This window comes from Peromyscus californicus, unplaced genomic scaffold (genome assembly GCF_007827085.1).
Source record: "Peromyscus californicus insignis strain IS unplaced genomic scaffold, ASM782708v3 Scaffold_15__1_contigs__length_86483966, whole genome shotgun sequence".
Taxonomy (NCBI): domain Eukaryota; kingdom Metazoa; phylum Chordata; class Mammalia; order Rodentia; family Cricetidae; genus Peromyscus; species Peromyscus californicus.
The window spans coordinates 1,559,779-1,587,347 of record NW_026294447.1 but is presented as its reverse complement, the minus strand read 5'-3'; the positions used below and the strand labels follow the sequence as shown (position 1 = coordinate 1,587,347).

The 27,569-nt window shown below is 41.4% G+C and overlaps 1 protein-coding gene across 1 annotated transcript in view; it reads left to right on the top strand.

The window, feature by feature from the left end:
* Window positions 1-27,569, top strand: part of Prkar2b (protein kinase cAMP-dependent type II regulatory subunit beta) — a 105,810-nt gene that overhangs the window by 8,934 nt on the left and 69,307 nt on the right. Inside the window, exon 2 of the mRNA XM_052738287.1 lies at window positions 13,282-13,317. Coding sequence (XP_052594247.1) covers window positions 13,282-13,317 — 36 coding nt within the window. The remainder of the gene's footprint in view (window positions 1-13,281; window positions 13,318-27,569) is intronic.

The following is a 27,569-nucleotide window of genomic DNA, read 5'->3' as shown; positions in this document are numbered from 1 at the left end:
CCTTTAATCCCAGCACTCGGGAGGCAGAGCCAGGCGGATCTCTGTGAGTTCGAGGCCAGCCTGGGCTACCAAGTGAGTTCCAGGAAAGGCGCAAAGCTACACAGAGAAACCCTGTCTCGAAAAAACAAAAAAACAACAAAAAAAAAAGATCACCGGCTGTTTCTTCCAGGGGACCAGGGTTCAATTCCCAGCACCCACATGGCAGTTCACAGCTGTCTGTGACTTCAGTTCCAAGGATCCAACACCCTTACACATACATACATGCAGGTAAAACACCAATGCACATGAAGTAAATAAATAAATCTTTAAAAAAGAAAAAAGAAAAAAGAAATGAGCTACCTACTCATGCCCTGGAAAGCATGTAGCCCAGCCTTGCACTGATCTGTCCACTTTTACAATCTAATTACTTCAATTATTCCCCCCATACTTCAGTAACATACTTTGAAAATACAATATTCAGAAATATATGGAAATGTTCTGTTTTGCAAAATTCACTGTATTATGCCTTAACTAGAAAAATGTATTTGAGTGTATACTCAATGTATATTTATAAATTTTGTAAGTATACCAATACATTAACTTAATGTGTGTATGAGGAAGTGTCCCACAGTATGTGATTATGTGATTCAGAGAGGAGGAAGTCTCTGTAGACAGGTTCTCATTTTTCCCTTTGCCTCAAAGGGTTGCTTTCTATACTGCTTCACAGTGCAGAAACTGCACTTTGAGGATTACAGCTGTAAATGTCACAGCTGGGACTCTGTTAGCTGGTAACTGGGATCCACGCTGGTGTCCAGATTTAAGTGCCTAGACCACAAAGGACCCATAGAGAGCCATGGTGCTAGTTGTATATGTGCTCTAGCACAGAAGTTTGGTGGAATGTAGAGGGACATTTTGTCTTATAATAAAGACATAAATCACTTTACATAAAAAGCCTCTGTTGTAAATCTGTACTCCTATGTGTACCTGGTACTCTGAGCTAACTTATAGAGTACTACCTTTGTGGGCAAGAAAAGAGAATCATGTCATTTATGCTTAATGAGGGATCACTAAGTTGTAAGAATGCCTGTCAGTAGTGGATAGAATAAAGACAAAACTTTTTTTTTAATTGTTTTTTGTTTTGTTTTGTTTTTTTGAGACAGGGTTTCTCTGTGTAGCTTTACGCCTTTCCTGGAACTCGCTTTGGAGACCAGGCTGGCCTCGAACTCACAGAGATCCACCTGCCTCTGCCTCCCGAGTGCTGGGATTAAAGGCGTGCGCCGCCGCCGCCGCCGCCGCCGCCGCCGCCGCCGCCGCCGCCGCCGCCACCCGACAAGACAAAACTTTGAATGCAGTTTCCTAGAAGATCTCAGAAATAACACCCTATCCCGAGCCTGTTTCCTCTCCATGTCCTGAGCCTGCTTCCTTCTCCACATGCTGGGCCTGCCTCCTACTCTATGGCTTTGAGCAGAATCAGATGTCACTTCAGGTTTCCTTGTTGATACTGGTGGTGTCACCTGTCCGTAGTCACAGGGAGCTTTGCAGATTGCAAACAGCAGGAAGGACGGGAAACACCATACGTTGCTAGTTGTAGGTGGTCAGTTTTTAAAATTAAAACTCAGCTGAATATTAAATGCCCAATATGAAATACATGTAAATGTAAAAGAAATGAAACTTCCTGATGCATGTAAATGATGTGCCTGATGCTAGTCTGCGAATACTTATTTACATCAAAGCATTTAAAGATAATTTCATGAAATAGAAAAGCTTTAGTCTGTTTTCAGTTCAGTTTCATAGATTTAGGTTTCATTATATTGAAAACAAGGCTGTTTTGTCTCTGAACCTGACCTTTGATTGCTCTACACACTGCAGAGAACACAGGCACTCAGTCATGACTGGCCTGTAAAGGTTTCACATTCAGGGTAACAGTTGAGGTAACGTTTTTGTTCACACCTCATCCCCCCAAAACAAAAGAATGGTAAGAAAGCCACGAGTTAAAGCATCATTTTTCTACCACCCTCTCCTTTGAGAAACAGGCTAAATTATTAGAATAAATGAGTTTGTGTTTATAATCCCCAAGCTTATGTTTTTACCTAAGCTTTAACAAGTCATTTTGAAACAACTCTGGACAGGGTGGATGGAAGATGAAGACCTAAAATGCTACTTTATTTAAATGACATGAATGCATGCCTGAAATATAAAGTAATTGGGGAAATCTTTGTGCTACATTGACAGCTTGCCTCCATTTCTTCCTATTGTGGTATTTATAAAAAGAAAGCTCATTGAGGGACAGACTAATACCTCTCCAAGTTAACATGACTTCGTGGTCTATTACTAGAACCCATAATTCTATACTTACTCAACTGTAAATCACAAATATCTTGATATGGTTTAGAAGGAGATGAAAGGTCCTTCTGGGTCTTAGCTTACAGACCCAGTTGTTCACAGATGTTTGATTTTTATATTTTTGGTTGTGAGCCTACCCTTTAATGGTTGAGTCATCTCTCCAGCCCCAGATCTTTGATATCTAAATTAACTATATTAACAAAAGGTTACACTAGAAAATATTAGGGCTTTCAGTTTTTACTAATTTTATAGTAGTTGCTTTATAATTCTTTAAAAATTATTCCAAAGGTATTTTAGTGTTTGAATTTAGCAAAAATTCATTTCCAAAAAGAGTATTTTGGGGGCTGGAGAGATGGCTCAGAGGTTGAGTACTGACTGGTCTTCCAGAGGTCCTGAGTTCAATTCCCAGCAACCACATGGTGGTTCACAACCATCTATAATGAGATCTGGTGCCCTCTTCTGGCTTGCAGGCATATATGCAGGCAGAACACTATATACATAATAAATAAAAGAAAAGAAAAAGGAAAAAAAGGTATTTTATGCCTGGGTGACTGTGGCACATGCCTTTAATCCCAGCATTCGGGAGACAGAGGCAGGTGAGTTTGAGGTCAGACTGGTCAACAGAGCAAGTTCCAGGGCACCCAGGGCTGTTACACAGAGAAAATCTGTCTCAAAAAACAAAACAAACAAACAAAAAAGTATTTTATGAAAAGACAACGTGAACTAATCTGACAGAGCTCAGGTCAGAGCATAGTGAGATATTTTACTTGCAAGAAAAGTAGAACAGAAAATTAATGTTTTTATTGTTGTTTGTTTGTTTGTTTTAGATTATGAGATACTTCCAACACACTCAGAGAAATAAATGTATTAAGTAGCATTTACAAAATTCATCCCTTCACCCTAACAATTCTTACCATTTTGGCTTCTTTAGGTTTTTGTTGTTTCGTTTTAAAAGAATACCACATGTATAACATTTGGTATTTCCTGTGCTTTGTTTGCTTTTAGCACCACCTAGGCATATATCTTAGTTAGAAATAGTGCTGTTATAATTTATTCCAAGTTTATTTGAACTATACACTTAGAAAATTTTTTTGCATAATTTATCATACTTCAGTTTGTTTCTAGAGCAGTGTTTGAGAGGTTACATTGATTCATGTAGTGTCTTTAAACTGCTATGTAGTGTATTCTGTGTAAATAAACACTATACATTCTGAAGTGTAAATCTGAGAGTCAAAGATCGGGGTAATAACGTGAAAGATCAGAGAAGCAGAGGAGCAGCCACCAGGGACCTCCTACCTCTCCAGATCCTCTGACCAAAAGGACTAAGATCCTGTCTCCAGCCCGCCTTATCACTTCCTGTCTCTGCCTCCCAAGTGCTGGGATTAAAGGCGTGAGCCACCACCACCTCCACTTCTATGGTTAACTGGTGGCTAGCTCTGCCCTCTGATCTCCAGGCAAGCTTTATTTGTCAGAACACAAACAAAATATCACACAACAGTTCCTGGTAAATGTTGGCAATTTCTTGCTAGAATACTGTAGTGGATATGTGTGTGTGTGTGTGTGTGTGTGTGTGTGTGTGTGTGTGTGTGTGTGTGTGTGTGTGTGTTTATACGTGCGTGTGCACCAGCTTATAAAGATAGCTTCCAATGTGATCAGGAGACCTCTACAGGACTCTTTTCTCCTACTCCCAGACCCTTTCAGGAATCACAGGATGAAAACTATCATACTAAAAATTATACATTTTTATTTTTTATTTCATACTCTTAAAAATACACAGTGAAGTTCTCCTGAGGACATGTAATATCTGATTCTGCAGTAGATTGAATGCAGAGTCTATCATGCCAAACTTGGAAAAATGTAAAGTAAAATCATTCTAATATTTACTAAAATTTGCTTCTTAGCTGGAGAAGTGGCTCAGCCTTTTTTTTTTTTTTTTTTTTTTTTTTTTGTTTTGTTTTGTTTTTTCGAGACAGGGTTTCTCTGTGTAGCTTTGCGCCTTTCCTGGAACTCACTTGGTAGCCCAGGCTGGCCTCGAACTCACAGAGATCCGCCTGGCTCTGCCTCCCGAGTGCTGGGATTAAAGGCGTGCGCCACCACCGCCCAGCTGGCTCAGCCTTTTAAGACTAGGCTCACAAAAAAAACATTAACATTTGCTTCTTTTGGAAAATGCAAATTTTAAATTAAAGTATGTCATTTATAGTATGTATTTGTTTATCATTAGCTTTAATATATAAAACAGTTTTAACTTCCAGTACAATAAATATTGATGGACATAATCTATATAAGCAGAATTTTTAAGAGTCTAAAGAATCTTTGAAATAAAAAAGTTTTGACAAGTGTTGCCCCCGGTCTCTGCATGAGAGAGGAGTGGTGAGGTCCCTTCTCTTCTTCACCACTTGAGTTCCAGGGATCCAGCTCAAGTCACCAGGCTTGGTAACAAGTGCCTTGTCACACTGAACGATCTTACCAGTCTCAGAATATAATTTTCAACATGCATAATTTATTGATTCATTTTTTCCCATTGTTTTTTATTGCTCTTGTTTTGAGATAGCATTCCCTATGTTGCCTAGGCTAGTCTTGGAATTCCTGAGCTTAAGCCATCCTCCTGCCTCAGCCTCCAAAATATACAAGACTACAAGCATGATGCAGCATCACTATGCCTGGATTTCCCATTGATTTTTAAATTCAGGTTTCCATGGATGCATAATTACAACTAAAGTCTCTATTCCGTTTTATTGATTTAGCTATCTTTCCATTAATACCTCTCTCATAATTAGTAGGACTTTATAATGGTCTGTTGCATGATATGGTAAATAATACCACCTTTTGTCTTTCAAAATTGCTTAGTTGAAGGCCTTTATTCTATAGAAATTTTAGAACAAACTCCCATTTTGTATAAAATTTTCATTGAGTGTTTTATTGGAGTTGCATTGAATTATATAAATTTGTAGAGAACAAATGTTTTAATTATATTGAATCTCTGTCCATGAACATAGTATCTCTCTTTTTATTCTGTCATCCACTCAGATTCTTTGATTTTATTTTGTCACTAGAGGAGTTTTCTATCTTTTATTGGTTTTATTCTTAAATATCTTGTCACTTTCGTTATGACATCTGGAATTTTATCTGTTGCACATTCTAACCAAAGATAGAAATTTGGGGCATATCAACAAAGAAGTTTTAAGAGTAGCTGACCCAGCTGGGCGGTGGTGGTGGTGCTCGCCTTTAATCCCGGCAGAGGCAGAGGCAGATGGATCTCTGTGAGTTTGAGGCCAGCCTGGTCTACAGAGTGAGTTCCAGGACAACTAGGGCAGTTACACAGAGAAACAATGTCTTGAAAAAACAAACAAACAAACAAAAGAAGTAGCTGACCAGCACATGGATTAGAGCTCTGTGAAGATTAGAGTTGTATGGAGACACCATGACATATGCACCAGAAGGGCTAACTAGACAGTCTCTTGTGTTGGCTGTGATGTGGGGCAGCTCAAACCTATCTCTGTATCTATAAGAGGACAACAAAGTAGATAGGAAGACTGTATGCCCATTACACACAGTCACCTATGGCGACTCGACAGCCCCACGTCTCAGCATTTCTTCAAGAGGTACAAAATTATAGACCTATAAATATTTTTGTGAGAATATTTACTGAAGCCTTATTTGAACTGGAACAACTCAATGTCCATCAACAGGAAAATAGAGAAATAAATTATGACATTCTCATTCAAAGGGATACTACTAAGCAATAGAAACAAATGAGTTGCAGATGCCGTGGCAGCAAGAACATTCAAGTGAAGTTCCCAGACAGGTAAAATGCAATGGTTGTATGGAAATTATAATAGAGGTTCCCATGGGATGGTGGGAACTGACTAATAGGCATAGAAACTATCCAGTGTTGAAATGCTTAAATCTGCATTGGGATGTTATGTACATGGCTTAGGACATTTGTCAAAGCTCATCAAATAGTACATGTCGTTGAATGTTAATTTTGCCTCAACTAAGAAAAGCAGAAACATGGATGGTGTTGGAATCCTGTTTTCTGGTCTTAAGCTGAGAAATGCCATCGCTGTGATGGTTCTCTTGTGAAATGTTTCATTTTTTATGTTGTAGACCAAAATCTAGGTTCCCTTTTCATAGTAATGGGGCATAAATGATAATGCTTTTTGGTACTTGAGAGAAACAAAGCCAAGGGGTTGTCAGTTTTTTTAAATCTATTGAATCTTTCCAGTCAGTACTGTAATGTGTGAGTTTCACTAACTTAACACCTTGTAACTATCTCCTTCATTTGTCGGAATGATCTTTAGGAGTCAGGGAGTACCTCCTTTGTTGGTAATTTCCTGTCAGCATGCTTCATTCAGACTTGTTGGCCCTAATGTGTCCATGTAAGTGCTGAGGATTAGTGGCCAAGCAGACCAGGGAAGACCCCAGCCCCCTTTAGCTAATGTAGGGAGAAATGAGCAATACAAATACCAGATATCTTTAGACAGCTGTTTGATCTGGAGGAGGTGAGATGGGATGGCATGACAGAGCAGTTAAAGGCTCTGCTATACATGGTCTATTCCAGAAGGCTTCCCTGTGTTACGGCTGTAGTGACAGGAACACCAGCTGTGGGTATGTTCTAGGACTATTTCGAGGAGGAGGTCATTGTCACACCCCTCCTTGTTTGTGTAGTTATTCATTTCAGAGCTTTTATATTTTTCATAATGGCCCTTGTAGGGACTTTATGTATGTGGGGCAATTTGACCTCTGAACTTCTGGAATTTCTAGTCTAGTCTGGGTTATTCACCCTTCCAGATGGAAACAGCCCTTTGCAATGTTGACTTTATCTTGCCGTCCCTCTGTATACAAGCTTGGGAGGAGGGCTTAGTGCGTGGAGGTGCAGAGGTTGAGTTTCTGTAGTTAGACAGTGTCCTTTTCCTAAGAAGAGAGTATTTAAAATGTGAAGAGAGTTTGGAAACCTTTTTCCTTGGCCTTTGTCCCTGCCTTGCATCTGTGTGGTTAGTCTTGTTGGGATTCCCTAGCTGAAACTATTTTCTTTTCTCTGTATAAGAGAGCATGGTTGGCAAGGTCCTCATGAATTGCAAAGTAAAGAATCATACTCAATCATAAATAAAAATGTGCTTTCCTAGTTAGTTGGTTGCTTCTTATAGTGATATTTTAAAATATCAGTTATATTTGGAGGCATTTGTTTTAACAAATAGAACCAAATTGTAGGTCTTTTTAGTGATCACTCAAGTTGGACCATTCTGAAAGCTGAAGCACTGTATTTCATTTCACCCTGTCCTACTTCCAGCCACAGTCTATGTGAGTAGGTTGGATGGACACTGGTCTGAATCCTCCTGCTGTGTCAGCAACAGAAAACAGTGTTCCCCAAATGCCCACACCTCACACAGCCACCTAAGGCTAAGGCATACTTGGAGGTATGCAGTTTATAATTCATGCCTCAGCAGTAAAGGTTTGGAGAAGCCCCTGCAATTGTGAATCTGTCCTGGTGTCCCCTCTAGAGGCCAGTACACGGTGTTTCTGAAGTACAGGGCCAGGGCTTACGGGGCTGTAATGAGTATCTTCAAGTATTTTTAGGATTGATAGAGACCCACCAGCTTTCAGTAGAATAATAGAAAATAAATGCTATTTTGGGGACCAAAAATTGAACATGTACAGAGTATACATGAAAGGACTGGAATCAGCACAAGACACCCAAGACCAAGTTCTCAGCACAGAGATGGATGTGCCCCAGAGGGAATAAGGGCAGGGAATAAGAGACAAAGACAGGGGATAGAGGACAAGGAAGAAGGGGAAGGGAGCAAGGAGGAGGGGACACGGGACTGCCTCCAGATAGAGGGGACAGGCATGGCCCACAGACTAATGGCAGTTTATAAAGGGAAAGGGAAAACCCCTTGTTAGGATGATTTGGTTTGTCTTGATTGGACATGTTAATTAGGGCAGCCACAAGGGGACTTTTGATTGCTGGACTTCAATACTTCCATAACTGGACCTTGGTGGTCAGCCTCAGGGAGAAGGAAGTGGCCAAATAAGAGAATAGACCTTGGAGGCTAGCCATAGAATGTAATCCAACCATTTAGCCAGGCAGAGAGAACAGGGAAGGGCGAGGCCCGCCAGAGCCATGTTTGCCATGTTCTGGCCACTAGAGCCCTTCAATACATACTGTGTTCTGCTTGGCAAAATATTTGTCTTATTGCTGTTGATCTTTTAAAAATTTAATTTTTCTTGGTTCAAGGGTGAACTTTATTTAATTTTTCAAACATAGACATAAGTTAATTTATTCTGAACTGGGTATTCTGTCAAAAATAATTAGCTTATGCATTTCCATTTTCAATTTTCACAATCTTTTATTTAGGCAGCAAACAGATATAAAAAGTGTTTTATTTCTTAAAAAAAAAAAAAGCGACTATTATGAGGACAGGGATGCTAATTATTTTGCAGAATCTAAGAAGGTTGAATGTGTTTTACTCCAGAGCATATGAACACTTTTCAGCAAAAAGACCCATTCATCCAGTGTGCCTCTAGTATAGATGGGGCGGGTTGTGTGTGTGTGTGTGTGTGTGTGTGTGTGTGTGTGTGTGTGTGTGTGTGTGTGTGAGAGAGAGAGAGAGAGAGAGAGAGAGAGAGAGAGAGAGAGAGAGAGAGAGAGAGAGAGAGAGAGAGAGAGCGCGCACGCACGCACAAATCATGATTCAGAATGTCTCCCGCAGCAGCATGTTCAGAGATGAAAGCTGTGTCTGTGCATTTGGAGACAGGTCTCATTGCTTTGTGCTTTTAACTGACTGCTTCTGTTTTGTGAACTGTCTTGCTTTTCAGCCTTCACTGAATTCCTCTTCCACCTGTTTTTCCCCTAGGTTAGGTCAGCCCTGGAAGCAGTTGTGTGTGGAAATATGACCCGGGAATTAGGCAGAAGCAAAGAGGCTTGCTCTGTGTACTTTTCAGGTTATTGATCCATTTGGTGGGTATTAACTCAGCATGTCTTCCATGCCAGGGCAGCCTTGGGTACAAAGAGTAAACAGCAGTTTCTGTGGACAGAGGAAGAGCCTAGGCAGCTGTAGGAGCTGCTCTCCCTGCTGGGGATGGAGACTGGCCTTCCGTTCACCTCAGGTGTGAGAACTCTTTCTCTTAAGGATGCTCCAGGTTGGAGGAGGACTTGAGTCAGTTGTCTGGTTTCCTGGGAGCACAGTGAGTCCAGTGACCGTAGTGTGTCAGTAAGAGGATCTTACTGTAAATCAAAGTTAGCCGATCCATTGGTTCTGTGGGTGTGATTCAGCGAGCCGCAGCACAGCCCGGGCTCCTTTGTGGGGCTTCCCACCTTTCACCACAGGGTGGTGGTTCCTGCCTTCCTCCTGCTCCTTCCCTGGTGTTGCTTGGCCCAGTGTACACTCACTTCCAATCTTCTTCCCTATGTTGCTAACTAGATTAAAACTCCAGAAAAAGTGTGATGTCTTAACTTCCTACAAGTGTATGTAGGAAAGACTTGTTGCTTTTGTCTCTCTCTCTTTTTTTTTTCCAAGACAGGGTTTCTCTGTGTAGCCCTGGCTGCCCTGGAACTTGCTCCGTGGACCAGGCTGGCCTTGAGCTCACAGAGATCTGCCTGCCTCTGCCTCCCAAGTGCTGGGATTAAAGGCATGCGCCACCACCACCCAGCTGCTTTTGTCTCTTTAAAGAGAATGGGGGGGGGTATAGATATGAGGGATTGGAATTTTGTTGATTGTCAAACACTGCTTGTATCTTGAATATTGAAAACTACCTGCCCTGTCACGACTCATCTTGTTAACTGTCCATTCCTAGGCCCCATTTATTGTCAAGCAGCGAGAATCATCATCATGTAGCTTAAATGGTCACAATTCAAATGTAGATTCAGTATCTAGAAAGCCTGTCAGGGACATACAAAGGAATGTAATTTGTGGCGTTTAAGTAGGTATATAACTTAGCATGTGAGGAAGAAGACAGCATGGTTAGATTCTCCCCACTGTGTGGGACTCCAAAGAACATGAATGTTGTGGGTGGAGTCTGGTCATTTTGTTCTGGTCACTCATGTACCTCAAATGGCAGGGCAGCAATGGGATAGTTTTCTAAAACCATGTAAGAATAAAATTCCAGACAAAACAAAATATAAGAAAGAAAGAAAACTTAATCCTTTGATCCATACTGTTGTTCTGCTGGGAAAGTTATTATTACACTATTATTACTGTGCATATGTGTTCATGATGTGTGTGTGTGTCAGTGTACACGTGGAAGTTGGGACATTATGAAGTTTATTCTTTCCTCTACCTTTACATGGTTCTAGAGATGGAACTCAGATCTCCAGGCCTGTGTAGCAAGTTCCTTTACCTCCCGAGCCATCTTGACAGCCCATTACTATTGACATCTATCAAAACTGCATGTAGTAGTCATGTGTATATGTAAACACTGTTAGGATTTAGGCTCAGGTGGTTACAAATAGACTTTTGTAGATGTGAATATCTAGCAGGTTATTGGAAAGCCGTGCAGGGGCTAGCAAGATGGCTTATTTGTGAAAGAGCTTACCATACAAATGTGTGGACCTGAGTTTGAATCTCTGAAAACCACAGAGAGTCATGTAAGTGAGATGGGTCTGGAATCCCAGTGTTCCTGTGTGGAAATGGGAGGCAGAGGCAGGAGAATTCTCAGAAGCTTGTGGGCCAGCTAGCTTGGCCTTTGTAGAGGGAAAAAAACACAACCACCAATTCCAAGAGACTGTCTCAGACAAGGTGGAAGGTAAACATGGAAACTGAAGGTTCTCCTCTGCTATACAGCAACACACATGCATGAACACACACAAAGTCATACAGAACATAGCTCTGGGATGTAGGACTTCACTTCTTGTGCAGGAGTGTTCTGGAGGTTGACTATCAGGGTTGTGCTCTAAATTAATGTGACAAATGAAGTAGTTCCCACAAATTCAGAAAACATAATCCGGTGTATAGGAGTGTGACATGTGAATAGCATGGTCAGGACCCTAGGCTTTGATCCCTCCCAAAAGGAAAAGATGTTCTAGATGATAGGACCATTGTGGGAAATCTTCCTTGAAGAAAAATGCAGAAACATAAGGCCTCTGGAGAGCATACCACACCAGAGGCCACAGTGGCTTCATCTTCTGAACAGGCTAGTGGGGCGGGGCACAGAGCAGGGAGTCTGTGTTCTGTTGCAAGGCTGTGATGGGCCTTTTACCTTCACCTGCACGTGTCCCTTGCCTGAATTCCTGTGGTTGGATTAATCTGTGCTGTCTTAAGTCATTGTCCTTGTAAGCCTTGGGAGGCTCTGTTAGGACTCGCTTCTTAAGGATATAAAAAGGAGTTTAAAGTTTTCATAAAAACCATGGGTATTTGTGTGTGTGCGTGTGTGTGTGTGTGTATGTATGTATGTGTATACAGTTTACCTAGTTAAAGTTGTTTGCATAAGTAATTTGTATCTGCTGAATTGCTGTGGTATATACAATATAAATAAGAATTTTGTATCTTGGATAATTTGGAGGATATAATTTTGCTACCATATACTAATTGATTGATTGAGACAAGGTCTCACTGTGTGGCCCTGATTGACCTGAAACTCCCCATGTAGACAGGATTGGCCTTGAACTCAGAGATCTGCCTGCCTCTGCTTTCTCAGTACTGAGATGGGCACCACTACTCCCAGCTTATACCTGGTTATGTATTGTACGTGAATTTTTGAGTTATTTCACAAAGTTAACCCTCTGTGTTAGTGAGGATTAGTATGGGGGAAAAGTATTGACCTCTTACTGTGCAATTTCAGAACTCAGTCCCTTCCCTTCCCTCCCCTCCCCCTTGCCTGCCCCTCCCCTCCACTCTGGCAGTGTTTCTAGGTTTATTAGCCTCCAGCTTTGGTGCTGGCTGTGTGTGTATGTGATCTACCACAAGTTCATCTCTTTTTAAAAACTTTACAGTAGCATTTCTTTATCAAAACTACATAGAGATAATGATGTCTAAAACTTGGAGCATCTGCCCCACATAGCCTTTCTCCAAATCCTTGTTCCTGTACCAACATGTTCTTCATGAAACCACAGTGCTGAGAAGAATTGGGTCTTCTCTGTCCCCATGGCATAAACAGCATTCATAATTGCTGCTTTAAAAGTTTTAAAGTGTTAACATGTATCATAGCAGACCCATGACTCTTCGGATATACATGCTGGTCTTTCTACGTAATGTGAAACACTCATTTACCCACTTCTTGTAAGAAAGGAAATTTTAAAAAGAACATCAAACCTTTTCCATTTCTTGAGATATTTATGTCTGCAAATCCAAGAAGAAACCCAGAACTGAGTGGAATCAGGGTGTGGGCAGATAGAGGAGTATGGCATGCACCAGCCTGAAGCCTCAGCTTTCTGTGTGCACATCTATATGTCATGGACGTCTTACACATTCTTCAGTTTAAGACTGACAAGGATAGACTACCTTCACCTAAGCATGAGTTGATTTTCCATGAACATTTTCAGTTTTGTTTCCTTTCAGAACGGCTGCTGCTTAAAAGATCTATTTATACGTTGCTCTTCCCTTTCTAGGAGCCCTCGAGACTCACCTCCCGAAGCAGACCGTGAAAGGACACAGAGCCTGGCTGGCTCTTGATGTCGTTGCTGCATTGTTTTCTAGTGGCGTTTATAGATTTATTCTGTTCCAGCTATGTGACATCAACATACTTTAACAAAGGGTTTTTATTAAAGTCTTTAGGGGAAATTATTTGATAGGTGAAACACTGATTTTATGTTACGTTTCTTTAGAGACTTTTATCTCCTTTATTGGTAGCAAATGCTTTATTCTGAACATTTAATTTTATATGGTTTATATTTATTCTTATATTATTTATCCTTTCTAATTTATATTGAAATTATGGAATTATGTAACTGATTTGAGTCTTTTGGTTTTGGGATAAATAATATTTTTAAAAATCTAATCCTATTATTCTGCTCTTTTCTTTTAGCTCCAGTTATAAATCGGTTCACAAGGCGTGCCTCGGGTAAGTCTGACTGTCCTACGGACTTCTCTCACTGATGGTGACATTTTAAAGATGATAATTGCTTTGGACAAAACTATACAAAGAATAATTAATGGGGAACAATAACCTATTTGTTCATCTTTTCTCTAAGAAGAACCCGAGTGTGATATAACCATATATTAGGAATTAATTGAAAATTAATTAAGCCATAAGTGGCTATGTTTAAGTCCCACTGTGGCCCAGGCTGGTGTAGACTTCATCTCACTCTGCACATTTCTTCTTGCTTTTAACAAAATGGCTACTTGGGTGATTTCTCATTCACCAGTAACAGTTGAGAAGCAGTGATTCAAGAAATGGGCAAAGGAGACCTGGAAACAGTGAGGAGGGAACATTTTTAACTATTATATGGAGCCCTTTAGAGTGAGAATAAGCCAGTTAACATTTTTAGTTGCTGTCTTAAATGTTGCCTGGCACCCTGAAGCATGGCCAGAGGAGAGCTGTGTACCAAGTACCTAAATGATAATCACTGTGGACCCTGTGACCTGTGGGAAGAAGGGTATACAGTTAAAGGTGTTTCTATCTACACTAGTTTCAGTAAAAGGAGTTGGGATGTAGAAATGGATCAGTGACTTTCTGGAAAATTCACTCTGTGGAGTATCTTCTCTGAGAGAGGACTAATGAGCATACTACATTTACTTTGGGAGGGTTACTCTTCCTCTTAAGTACAGATAGAATTATTTTACTCAAAAATAGAAAATAAATATTTCAAACATTTCATCTTTGGAGTCAGATATTAGAAATTAGTTTTTTGTTTGTTTGTTTGTTTTTTATAAAATGGCCTAATTTCTACTGTGTTGTAAAACTCAGAAAGCTTTGAGCCTGATTTTTTTTTTAATTTGCCAGCAGTTAGTGGAATAATTTACTCTTTACACAATGACCGGGTCTGTAACGAGAGAACCTAGAGAAGTGTGCTGCACTGGGACCGTGGCTCCCATTCTCAGCTGTCGGTAATCTCAGTGCTTATTTATTTTAAACAGTGAATGCAAATTGCAGGTTTTAATGCCTTCTGTGGAATAGGGTTTTGTTTATATCTGCAAGGCAAGAGCAGAGCTGTGAAACATGACTTTCAGAAATGGTAGAAACCAGGAAGAAACAATTGGAATCAATGTTGTGTGTCTTGTCTTTACCCGTGAAGTTCACTCAGTACAAATGGGTCTTGGAATCATCACCCTTTCTGCCCTATGCTATATGAGTGATACATTTATTTATGAGTAAGTTCCATTCGTATTTTTATATGATTATTCATCAGTAAGTAATTGATGGCTTGGTATATAGATTAGTTTTCAAACACCATTGTTTTACCTCTCCTCCCCTAAATGTGTATCCACTGTATCTCATTAGGACCTGGCTGGAAATGTAGAGCTGATGGAATACTAGCAAAGAAATACATTTAAAATGTATTCATTTCCAGGATGACAGACAATTGGAAATGCCAGTGAAACCAATCAGAAAAAAGTCATTATAAAGTAACAATAAGCCAGCTGGGCAGTGGTGGCACATGCCTCTATTCCCAGCACTCAGGAGGCAGAGGCAGGTGGGGTTTGAGGCCAGCCTGGTCTACAGAAAAAGTTCTAGGACAGCTACACATACACAGAGAAACCCTGTCTCAAAAAAAAAAAAAAACAAAAACAAAAAACCCCACAAAAAGAAAACCAAAACAATAACAGCAACAACAACAACAAAATCAACAAGCCTAAAAGGGCATAATGTATGCTGAAAACCATTATAAGAATGACTCTTAATGTTGATTGCAAGAACAAGAGATACTCTATGGAGTGCCCTGGCCAGTCTGTTACTGTGCATTTCATATAAACTTTCAGTCTTTTGACTGAGAGAAATAAAATTATATGTCTTAGAAAAACAACAGTGTTGTGTATAGGAGAATAAGGATATATTTAATCATTTGCACCTCTATATTTTGCCTTCTTATAATCCTTATGAAAATTTGTGTACATAGTTCCTGGCCAAAAACCACAGGATCAGTCTTAGGTACTCTGGAGGGAAATCCTGCAGTTCTGTTAGTTTAAAGGCAGTTTAGTGGAGGAGCCATCTTTTAACTCCTTATAAAGTAACATTTTTTGAAAAAAAAAAGATTGCTTGTCAAAAATATAGAAAATTGTGTGTAATTACTGAGATTGCCTGAGGAGTCTTTTTGGTCGAATTTAATTTCAGTCATACTTTCCTTTTAGAATTAAACTGTAAAACTCTAAGAACTAGAGTCCATGGGAAAGACAGTCAGTCAGATAAAATCATCCAGAAGTCTTTGAGTTTGTTTCTCATAAAATAATATTTCAAAAAAGAAACCTGTATTAGTTACAGAACAGGATAGAAACACTGTGTGTTACAACAGCGTGGGTGATGCTGGTGCTTGGTCACTGCTGGTTCCATGAAAACAGTGAGATGCAATAGTTCTCATATTCTCAGTTCCTTAAACCCTTGAGTTTGGAGATTTTAGTATTTATACTGCATCTATTACATACAATTTTCAGACTTGAATAATATAAATAAAACATTCTTCCTTTTATACTTTATTGCTATTGTTCATGAGGATGAGAAGTATGTTTATGATAATTTATAGCAGGCACATTATTTAGGCTCATGCTTTTCTCTTACATTCACATCTTTGTGTACTAATGTATCGTGTGTGTGTGTGTGTGTGTGTGTGTGTGTGTGTGTGTGTGTGTGTGTGTGTGTGTGGCTGAATGTATGCTGTGTGTGGCGTGCCCTCAGCGGGCTTCCGAGCCCTGGAACTGGAGTTAGAGAAGGTTGTAAGCCACCAAGTGGGTGCTGGGAATGGAATGCTGATCCTCTGGAAGAGGAGCCAGTGCTGTTAACTGCTGAGCCATCCCTCCAGCCCCCATTTTGTGTTTTTAGTAGCTCACTTTCTGATAACTTCTGGAGTCATCTTCATATATTTTTAGTACTTACCCATTGTCTTACTTAGAGTTTCTACTGCTGTGAAGAGACAGCATGACCACGGCAACTCTTGTAAATGAAACATTTAATTGGGGCTGGCTTACAGTTTCAGAGGTTTGGTCTGCTATCATTATGGCAGGAAGCAGGCAGATGTGGTGCTGGAGCTGACAGTGCTTCGTCTTGCAGGCAACAGGAAGTCAAATGACTGTCACACTGAGGGAAGCTTGAGAAAAAGACCTCAAAGCTCCCACAGTGACACACTTCCTCCAACAAGCTACACCTCCCCTTTGGGGGCCATTTCCTTTCAAACCACCACACCCTTAAACCTGTCCGTTATTGGTTCTATAAGTAAAAGGGCCAGGTTTAGTCAACATCGCTGAACAGCATTCCTGTGGTTTTAAGTCCTTAGTTAGTCCTCCGAAGCCAGTTCACTACTGGATGCAGGGTGAAGGCTGTGACAGTGTCACTAACGGGATGAGGGAGACACTGTTAGAACACAGAGACTGGCCTTGTAGGCCGGTGGGTCAGTTCTATCAAACACGGAGGTGGTTGTCATTTGTCTACTGACATGCAGCTACAATATACGTTCGGTATCTTCCTTGCATTGCCTCATTAAACCTATTTTAAAAACAGCACTTTATAATCCTGTTATTAAAAGATAAGGCCGGCTTTTGGTCCTTTCTTGGGGGGTGGTGCATTTGTAAACCCTTCTTTAAAAATATAGAGAAATGTTTTCTCTCTTCTCCTTTCCTTTCTTCCTCTTCCTTCCTCCCTCTCTCCTTCTCTCCCACCCCTCTCCCTCACTGGGAGGCTAACAGTAATATTCAAGTTTGTCCTAAGGGTTAAGTGGTTTCAATAAAACCCACAACAGAATGTCTACTCTCTCCAAAATACTCATGTTATGCAAGACACTGAGGCCATGGGCCAGGTAATATTTATTAAGGAATGGGATCTATAAGGTATATTCACAACACAGAACAACAAGGTAGACGCTGCTGCTTATCCAGCTGGCCCACGGGCGATGGGAACCAAACAGCAAGGCACACTTCTTTGCAGCTTGCTCCTGCTCTGACTACCCAAGAACACAAGAGAGCGAGTAACCCCTGCCCACATAAGGGGTCACATATCCTAGAGAAGACCATGCCCATAAAGCAAAAAAAAAAACCAAAAAACAAAACAAAACAAAAAAAACCACACACACACACACACACACACACACACACACACACACACACACACACACATACACACACACACAAAACAAACGCTCCATCCAATTGGTCATTGGGCCAAATGGCGGAATTCCCATAACACTCATGTTGAGCGGTCTTTTGCAAAGAATGCTTAAATCCAACCAACAAAACCTTCAAGAGACTTTGTGCCTTAGCCCATCAGAGAAGAGTGTTAGCCTTGACATCACTCTTTAATCAGAGCATCTCTTTCTTACTGTTGCACATTACAGGTTTCCAGTAGATACAGTGTTTTCCGTGTAGTTTTATTTCTGAAGTGGGAGAGTGGGATCCAGCCAGTGCTGAGACAGTGTGAGGACAGGTCTCTTTTGTTTTTTCTAATCACAAGATTTTATTTAGAAAAATATCATATTTATAGAAAATTTCAAAGAATGGCTGAATGAACACATTTACCCAGATTCCTTGATTGTTAATTCATTATTTTGACACATTTGCACACTCTCCCTTCTTTATACACCCACACACATATGCACACGTTTTTAGTTTTTGAGATGAAGGTCTCTGTGTAGCCCAAGCTAGCTTTGAATTCATGATTTTCCTCCCTCCCTCAGGCTCCTGAGTGCCAGCATACCCAATCACACTTTTTATTTTTTATTGACCCTTTCAGGAATTCTAAATACTTGAGTGTCTGTCTCCTAAGATCTTCTACATAGTGTATCACTCCTGGGATTAATGGCATGTAAACTCGGTATACTATAGACTACTGTTGTTAGAGTCAGACTTTTTCTGTTGTCTGCTAAGGGCTCCCTCCCACCCCCATTAAACACTTTTGTGTCTTTGTTTTTCTTCTCTTTCATAAACTGGCTTCCAGGAATTTTTAAAATTTGCTTTTTTGGAGTTTTGAAGGTTGTTCCTGACCTGTTATTAGCTGCTATGAGTTCTTCAGTGGCACAGACTCTGCAGCTGTCGGTCAGCATGTCCCACTGATGCCCGGGGAGTCTTTGCATTGATGTTTGGCATTGCTTTCAGGGTCTGCAACAGAGCAGTCTGTGTTAAGAAGCATTTGTTTCTTGTAAGAGAATTGCGAGAGCACGTGTAAACACACACACGCACCCCTAAATAATGACTTTTGTTGTAGAGATAATTCATTCTTTAATGTTTTACCATGAGTGTTGAATTGTGTAATACAGTTTTTTTTGCAATTCTTTTTTTTAATTTTATAATTTAATATAATTTTACATATCAGCCATGGATTCCTGTCCTCCCTCCTCCTGCCGCCCCCCCCCCCCCCCCCCGTTCCCATCTCCTCCAGGGCAAGGACTCCCCTGGGGATTCAGCTCAGCCTGGTAGATTCAGTCGAGGCAGGTCCAGTCCCCTCCTCCCTTCACCCAGGCTGAGCAAAGTGTCCCTGCATAGGCCCCAGGTTCCAAACAGCCAGCTCATGCACTAAGGACAGGGAGAACAAAGAAAAAGAGACCATGATAAATGAAGACCCCATGGGAATAGGAAGAAGCAAAGTGCTAGAGAGGTCCCCGGAAATCCACAAAGATACCTCCACGATAGACTGCTGGCAATGGTCGAGAGAAAGCCCGAACTGACCTACTCTGGTAATCGGATGGCCAGACACCCTAACTGTCATGGTAGATCTCTCATCCAATGACTGATGGAAGCGGATGTAGAGATCCACGGCCAGGCCCCAGGTGGAGCTCTGGGAGTCCAGTCGTCGAGAAAGAGGAGGGATTGTATGAGCGAGAATTGTTGAGTCCATGATTGGAAAAAGCACAGGGACAAATGCCAAACTTGTGTAATACAGTTTTAACAAACATAAAATTTCATTACTCTTTTTTAAAATTAGCACTAAGAAAAATTCAGAGCTGAAATTAAGTTTTTAAGTCTCACATAGTCAGTGTGTAAAATAATGACATTAAAAGTTCCTGTAAAGTCAGCTCAAATGGGAAAAATGGGGGGAAAAAAAGCAAAATTCTCAAGAAAGTAGTGAAGTAGCAGAAGTTCACATCTTATCTTGAATCGGGAACTTACGTTTTACCTTTTTTTGGAAATATTTTATAGCCTGGTGTTCGTTTGTGTCTCAGTGGTGAGAGCGTTTAACCCCTGGTCATTATTTTCCCCCAAAGACTATTCTCATATTGTGAGTATACTCTGCTGAGATGATGGCAGTTAGGTTTATATTTTGGCCTTGAAGTAAAGTCTATCCTTAAAACATTTGATGCAAGCCAAGCGGTGGTGGAGCACACCTTTAATCCCAGCACTCAGGAGGCAGAGGCAGGCAGATCTCTGGGAGTTCGAGGCCAACCTGGTCTGCAGAGCAAGCTCCAGGACAGGCACCAAAACTACACAGAGAAACCCTGTCTTGAAAAACAAAACAAAAAAAACAAAAAAGTTTTTTTTTGAGGCTGATCATCACCTGCTCTCCACAGTGCATGCTGAGAAAACCCTGCTTCGTTAATTAGTTCACTAATTTATTCTGCAAATATTTACTGAGAGTCTCCTCTGTCCTAGGTGTACTGCTAAGGATGCAGGAATAAGATGCAGTCCATATGAAATTCACAGTCCAGCAGGGAAACTGGCCATGACTCATATTATGACAGATATCATAGTATCCACATAGTGAAAGGAGAAGACATACTGTGCTGTTAGGACGTGGCTCACAGGAAGACTGCCATTTGAGCTGGTCTTAAAGCTTGTGATAATATGCATTTGACAAAGAAAATAGGGATATTTGTGCTCTATCACTAATAGCTGTTTTTATTTAGTATCATTTTTAAAGTCCATCTTCAGAGTCCTTGGTAGCCTTTCTAAGACTCAGTTTCTCCAGGTATGTCATAGTTAGAGTTTTATTGCTGTGAAGAGACACTATGACCACAGCAACTCTTGTAAAGGAAAACATTGGGGCTGACTTACAGTTCAGAGGTTTAGTCTGTTGTCATCATGGCAGGAAGCATGGCAGCATGCAGGCAGACATGGTGCTACAGGAGCCAAGAGTTCTACATCTTGATCCACAGGCAGCAGAAGCAGACTGGCACACTGGGAGTTGCTTGAGCATATGAGACCTCAAAGCCCACCTCCATAGTGACACACATCCTTCAACAAGGCCACACCTCCTAATAGTGCCACTCCCTATGGGCCAGTCATTCAAATACATGAGTCTATGGAGGCCTTTCCTATTCAAACTGCCATATTACACTCCCTGTCCCCCATAGGCTTGTAGGCATAACATAATGCATGCATTTAGCCCAACTTCAAAAATCCCCATAGTCTATAGAAGTCTAAAGTTCAAAGTCTCTTCTGAGATTCATGCACAATCTCTCTCTCTTTCTCTGTTTCTGCCTCTGCTCCCCTCTCTCTCCCCCTCTATCTCTCTCCCTCTATCTCTCTCCCTCTATCTCTCTCCCTCTATCTCTCTGTCTCTGTCTCTCTGTCTCTCTCTGTCTCTCTCTGTCTCTCTCTCTCTCTCTCTCTCTCTCTCTCTCTCTCTCTCTCTCTCTCTCTCTCTCTCTCTCTCTCTCTCTTAGTTTTTGAGACAGGGTTTCAATAGCTCTAGTTATCCTGGAACTCACTTTGTATAAAAGGCCAGCATCAAACTCACAGAGATCCATCTCTGCCTCCTGAGTGCTGGGATTAAAGGCATGCACTACCACCACCTTCACCAACCGCCCAGTGAGATTCATGCAATCTCTTAACTATAATCACCTACAATCAAAATAAAAAACAGATCACATACTTCTAACATATAATGGCACAGGATATATATTGTTTTTCCAAAATGTAGGGAAGGAAGCATAGTGTGGAAATACTGGACCAAAGCAAGACTGAAAACCAGCTGGGCAAACTCTGCATCTCCGTGTCTGAGGTCCAAATGTTCTTCAGATTTCCAACTTCTTTCAGTTTTGTTGACTGCAACACACTTCTTTCTCTTGGACTGGCTCCACCCCCTGTTAGCAGCTTTCCTCAGCAGGTATCCCACGGCTCTGGCATCTCTAACATGTTGGGTTCTCCAAGGCAATCCAGCTTCACACAGTGACCTCTCTGGGCCTCTGTCTAGGGACACTCTTGCCACACATGTGGCCTTAGCAGCTTTCCTTAGTCTCAGAGGGAGATTCTATAACCCCTTTTTGCTATCCTTCACTCTAAAGCCAGAATCATGTGGCCAAAGCTGCCAAGTTCTGCTGCTTGCTGGGGCTGAAACATGGTCCCATTGTTCAGTTACATCTGTTTTGGGTGGTTTCCTTCTGTTCTGGAACTTGCTCTGTAGACCAGAGCTGGCCTTGAACTCAGAGATCCACCTGCCTCTGTCTTCTGAGTGCTGGGATTAAAGGCATGTGCCATCACACCCAGCTCTAAGCTTTTCTTTAATTCGTTTTAACCAGTTGGAACCTTAGCTGGGTAGGGTCTTGCCTTGAGGTCACTACTCCCTTTATTCCATTTAACATCAGGCTTTTCTTTAATATCTTTAATCTATTTATCTCCTTGAACACAGAATTTAGCTACATTTTACTTCCTGGTGCCCCTTTCCTTTTCTCAATCTGTACATTTTGTATTTTTCCCTGCTCAGCTTGCTCCTTTTCATTATGAATCTTTATAACAGTGAACTCTAATAACTACATGACAGACTCAATACTAGGCTGTTTTGAGATTTCCTTTACAAATGTAATTAATCCAAAACTCTTCACTTTAGCCTCAGGCAGATGTTTCAGATGAGGGGAAAAAGCAGCCACGTTTTTAGCCAAAGTATCACAAGACTGGTCTCTAGGCCACATACTAAAATTCTTCTCTGAAACCTCTTGAGCTGAGCTCCCACAGTTCAAATCACCCTTAGCACCCCTGTCTTCCATGTTCCTACTATTATGGTCCATTAAGTAGCACTTAAAGCATTCCACTGCATTAAGCATTTCCTAACCCAAGGTCCCAAGGTCCACATTCCTCCAAACAAAAACATAATCAGGCCTATCACAACAATACCCCAGTTCCCAGTACCAACTTCTGTCTTAGTTAGGATTTTATTACTATGGCGAGATACCATGGCCCCAGGAACACTTTTAAAGAAAAATATTTAACTGGGGATGGCTTACATTTTCATAGATTTAGTCCGTTATTATCATGGCAGGACATAGCGGCATGCAGGTACACATAGTGTTAGAGAAGCTGAGAGTTCTACATTTTGATCTGGAGGCAGCAGTGCCCCGGCCAGCAGGGTGTCAACGGGGCGACCCACCTGCGGGAGAGAATGAAAGGGATGGGGAGACACGAAAGAAGACAGCAAGACAGGGTTCTGATCAAGCTGCAAATTTTATTCTCCTCAGCAAGGCTTATATAGCATGGGATGGGGAGGGGGCAGGAAGGAGGGAAGGGGTGCAGGACGTGCAGCTGAGGAGAGACGTGCAGGTTGTGAGGCTGCAGGGTGTTGTGCTAGGTGATAAGGTCACTGGTCAGGGCCCATTGTTCTGTTGCTATGCTACCTGACTTGTTCTTTATCTTTGGGGGCATCTGGTTTAGGGCCTGTGGCTTGTTCTCTGGCCTAGCTAGTACTTTTCCATGGTCCATGTTTGGTCCCTGACACAGCAGGATACTCTGTACCACACTGAACATAGCTTGAGCATATGAGACCTCAAAGCCCATCTCCATAATGATGCACATCCTCCAACAAGACCACATCCATTCCAACAAGGCCACACCTAATAGTGCCACTCCCATGGACCAAGCATTCAAACACACAAGTCTAAACTAATAATGCTCCTCTTAGAAGATTTTTATAATAATTATGCAGTATATAGTCCATGAAAACATGGGACCCAGGACTTTTCCCAGTTTTGCTTTGGTTTTATAGTACCAGCCTGCTGTTCACATGTGTCCTGAGACAAGGTGGGGGCTTTCAGGAGCCTGGGCCGGATGTCCAGATGAGTCAAAGCCGCTCAGTGAAGAGGTGGATGGGACGCTGACACCAAAGGTGGGTTGAAATCCAGAAGCAGACAGTTCTAGCAAGACAACAAAATGAAACCAGAACTCTCACACTGGGCAAGGGAGGTGGAGTGGGGCCCAGAGAGGTTTGATGAGCTGGTGTCCAGGCCTTTCCTCAGGTGAGAGAAGTCACTGGGGATCCTAGAACAATCTCATTCTCTGGTTACTGTGCTAGGCCCAGAGAATAGTATTAAACATGTTCTTCCCTGTGTTTCCGTACAAATAGAGCCATGTGGGTAGAGCCGGTGCTCCTTGTATCATCCCTGGCTTGCCTGTTTACCAGACCCTAGCAACCCTGATTGACTAAGAGTTCCCTAAGTATGTTCCCTGCATATCTTTCTGTGATGTGGAACTTGGACCCCAGTGTCGTCTGGTTCATTTTTAGTAATTCTAGGAACACTGACAGACTTTCTCAAGGATATTGAGGGACTTAGTTGCGTTTCTTCCAGAGTTGTTTGAGCCTCTGGAGCAGGAAGAAAGGAAGGTGACGGAAATAGGGCAGGATCGTCAGTGCTGTTGAGGGGAGAGGGATGAGGGGGTCCTCAGACCCTGTACATCAGTGCTTGTGCCAGGGGATGCTAAGAGCCTTGGAGGTGGCCCAGCGAGTACGTAGCCCATGGAACCCCAGCGCATCCTGGTTACTAGAACACGGCCCTGGAGCTGACCAGAATGACTCCAGGAGACAGGTGGCTTTCCAAAACATGAGTAGAGAAAACAGACTCATGGACTCAGCACAGCTATTCTTAATTATCAGGGTTTAGATTTCTACTGCACAAACAGAACCATTTTTTTGTTTCTTTGTTTTGTTTTCCTAATGCATTGTAGACCAGTGCTTCTGTAAAATATGGAATTTCTATAGAAATACCGATTGCTATAGTAGTTTCTAAATACTCTTGTTTTTGGTTTTTTGTCTTATTGTAGATTGCCATGGATTAGGTGACATGACCTTGGTATGACCTACAGGAGATGTGAAAGTTCTCATAGAAAGCTTTCATAAAGGAAAATTACAAATTTAATCAAAGAATTCATTATTCAGAAACCAAACATCTTATTTTACCAGAATGGCATTTTGTCAGCATGTCTTGCCCCAGGAATGAGTGGAGCCCTTTGTTGTAGGTGGCACATGACACATGTAGGTTGTGATACACATGCTGTCACTTGTGCATGGCGCACATACCTGTTCTTGTTGGAGGTGTATCACAGGCTTCTCTTGGTTAGATCTGCTACAGTGTACCCTTACACAAATTTCCTGGCCCTAGCATGTGGACGCTATGATGCTGTCACTGTCACATGTCATTGATACTGTAATTTAATTATTTTTGGCCAATCACCACTTTCTAATACATGAGGTCCCTCCCTCATTAATGAACAGAGAAAAAATGTACTTCTGGATGAGGTCAAAATAAAGAAACGTCAGATTTGTCTCTGAGGGTCCATGCTTGGCTAGCTTGTGTGACACTCTAGATTCAATCTCCCCCAGCTCCCCACAGAATGTGAACTGTAAGGGAATGAGAGCGTTGGAAGGGTGTGAGTGAAAGTGAGGCTTGAGATTTCTGAGGTAGAGTGTGCTGGGAAAGAATGCGCATGTCATAGTTAAGGGTCAAGAAGTCCATGTGAAGTTACGTGAAGTTTTATTGGAATTAAGGAAGCCCAACACAGATTGAGGATTGACTCTTTTTTGTTTTTTTGAGACAGGGTTTCTCTGTGTAACAATCCTGGCTTTGTAGACCTGGCTGGCCTTGAACTCACTGAGATCCGCCTGCCTCTGCCTCCGGAGTGCTGGGATTAAAGACGTGTGTTACCACCGCCCGCCTGAGAGTTGCTTTTTAAACAGTCTTTAGTGATGATGATAAAGATGGAGTTACTCAGGAGGGTGTACCTGAATGATGTGAATCTTGGAGGAGGATGGCAGTGTAGGGAACTCTGAGAGCCTCACCACGGCATATAAGAAGTGGCACTCTCTAAGAAAAGTAATGTTCTTGGTTAGAAATGTTTTATAAAAATATAGACTCTGATTCTCTGTGGGAAAAGGATTAGAAAGGAGGGTAGAAGTAGACAGGAAGAGCCCACAGGTCAGTGGTTCTACTGAGCACTCAACATTGTTGGTGACTAAGCAGTAAGTACTCTGCATTCCTGAGGAAGTTGCAGGCAAAGGGGAAGCCCAAGGTGTGGGGAGATGAGTTTGGTGAAAAAAGATAGTTGTGGTTGGGCGGTGGTGGTGCACACCTTCAATCCCAGCACTCAGGAGGCAGAGGCAGGCAGATCTCTGTGAGTTTGAGGAGGCCAGCCTGGTCTACAGAGTGAGTTCTAGGACAGCCAGGGCTATACAGAGAAACCCTGTCTCAAAAAAAAAAAAGATCTGAAGAAGCTTTATCATATGGATGACCAAGGGTAACAGAATTGAGGACATGGTTGGATTGATGGGGTGTGGGATAGAACTGAATGTCTGTAAATGCTTGTTTAAACTGAACTTAAGGCTAGGTTTAACCTCCCGATATTTAACTGCAGAGGGCAGTAAGAAGTGAAGAGGTCCTAAGTGGGGCAATTTTTTCCACTTACTGATTATTCAGTGAGAACTTACAGTGTGTAGCTGCAGGCTCAGCCCAAGGAAGACACTGATGAGGGTCTTAGATGCATCAGTTATTCTATGTGATCTGGACAAATTACTTAAGCCGTCTCCTGTAAAACTTGCTTATTGTGATGATTCATGAAGAGAATGCTTAGAAAGCTCTCAGCATAATCCCTGACTTGTACTAAGGGCTAAGTGTACATTTATTAGTTCAGTGTATCAAAATTTAATAGAACAGAATGTCCTAATGTTCATTCTGGGTTTTTTTTCCTTCTGTATCTTACTACTCTTAATTTTAATTAGTTGAAGTACATAAGTACATAATTTTTGGGTACCACTTAGCACTATCCCAAATTTGGATTGACTTATCATTGTAATAGATGTGTGGAGGATTTCTTTAGCTAAAAGCAGAAAAGCAACTTCTCTCCCCTCAATTATCAGCTGGATATATAGACTATTATTTTGAAAACAGAGATTGTCTTTTAAACTTCAGCCTGCTATTTTGACTTACACATAAATGCTGCCACACCACCTCCCCTATCCAATTTATCCAGCTGCGTCTTTTGAGCCAGTACCTAGAGAAGGAATGATAGTGTCCTTGGGTTCTGAGTCTCTGAGCTCAGTGAGCTATTTCATTCTAGTTTACAATTTGATCAAGCTTTTTGATATTTAAAATATTAATGCTTCAGTTAAAAAACAAAATGTATTCAGGCTTCTTTTTCCTTTATTAGTTAAGAATCAGATTTTGCTGGGTTCAGTTGTTCACACTTGTAGTTCCAGCACTCGAAAAGCAGAGTTAGGTAGAGTTAGGTAGCAAGTTATAGGCCATCCTGCTCTGCATACAGGCCAGCCAGGGCTACATAGTGTGACTCTGCCTCAGAGTGGAAAACATAACCCAAAACATCCCCAACTCCTCTCCAAATCCCTGTTTCCACTTTTCTTCCTTTTTTGTGTGTTTTTCTTTCTTTAGTTAGGAGTTCTTCAAAACAGAGAATGTTGATTTTATTATCTTACAGATGACTTCATAACAAGACTGCTAAAAATTTAAGACAGAAATGAGTGGTGTATTATTTTCATAATGATGAAAAGAAAGCACTTCACCTAAGAGACTTAAGTCATTGTTCCTGGGGTCCATTTCAAGGCATTATGAATATTGTCTCCACTAACCATCACCAGAAAAGGTGACAGTGACCTTCTTAGATGTTTTTAAAATATTTAAAGACTTAAATATTTTGTCATGTCTTTTCTATCTAAGTAGACATAGGTAGCTTAACATATCCCTCGCATGACCCCACGTGGTAGTGAGGCATGGACCTTGAGTGCTGCAGGGGCCTTCGAGCCAGGAGGTGATTTTGTGACAGCCCTGCCCAGATGCAGTGTGGGGTCTAAACAGGCTGTGAGAGGCAGCTGCGGCAAAGGGGAGCGTTTGTCCACCATGTCTGCTCAGTGGCTTTCTAACGTAAACTGTTGCCTTCAATTGCATTTCTATTTGGTATCTGTATTTTAGATTTTATGAATCTATTGACTACATCATTTTTGTTTTTTAAATGGCACGTTTAATA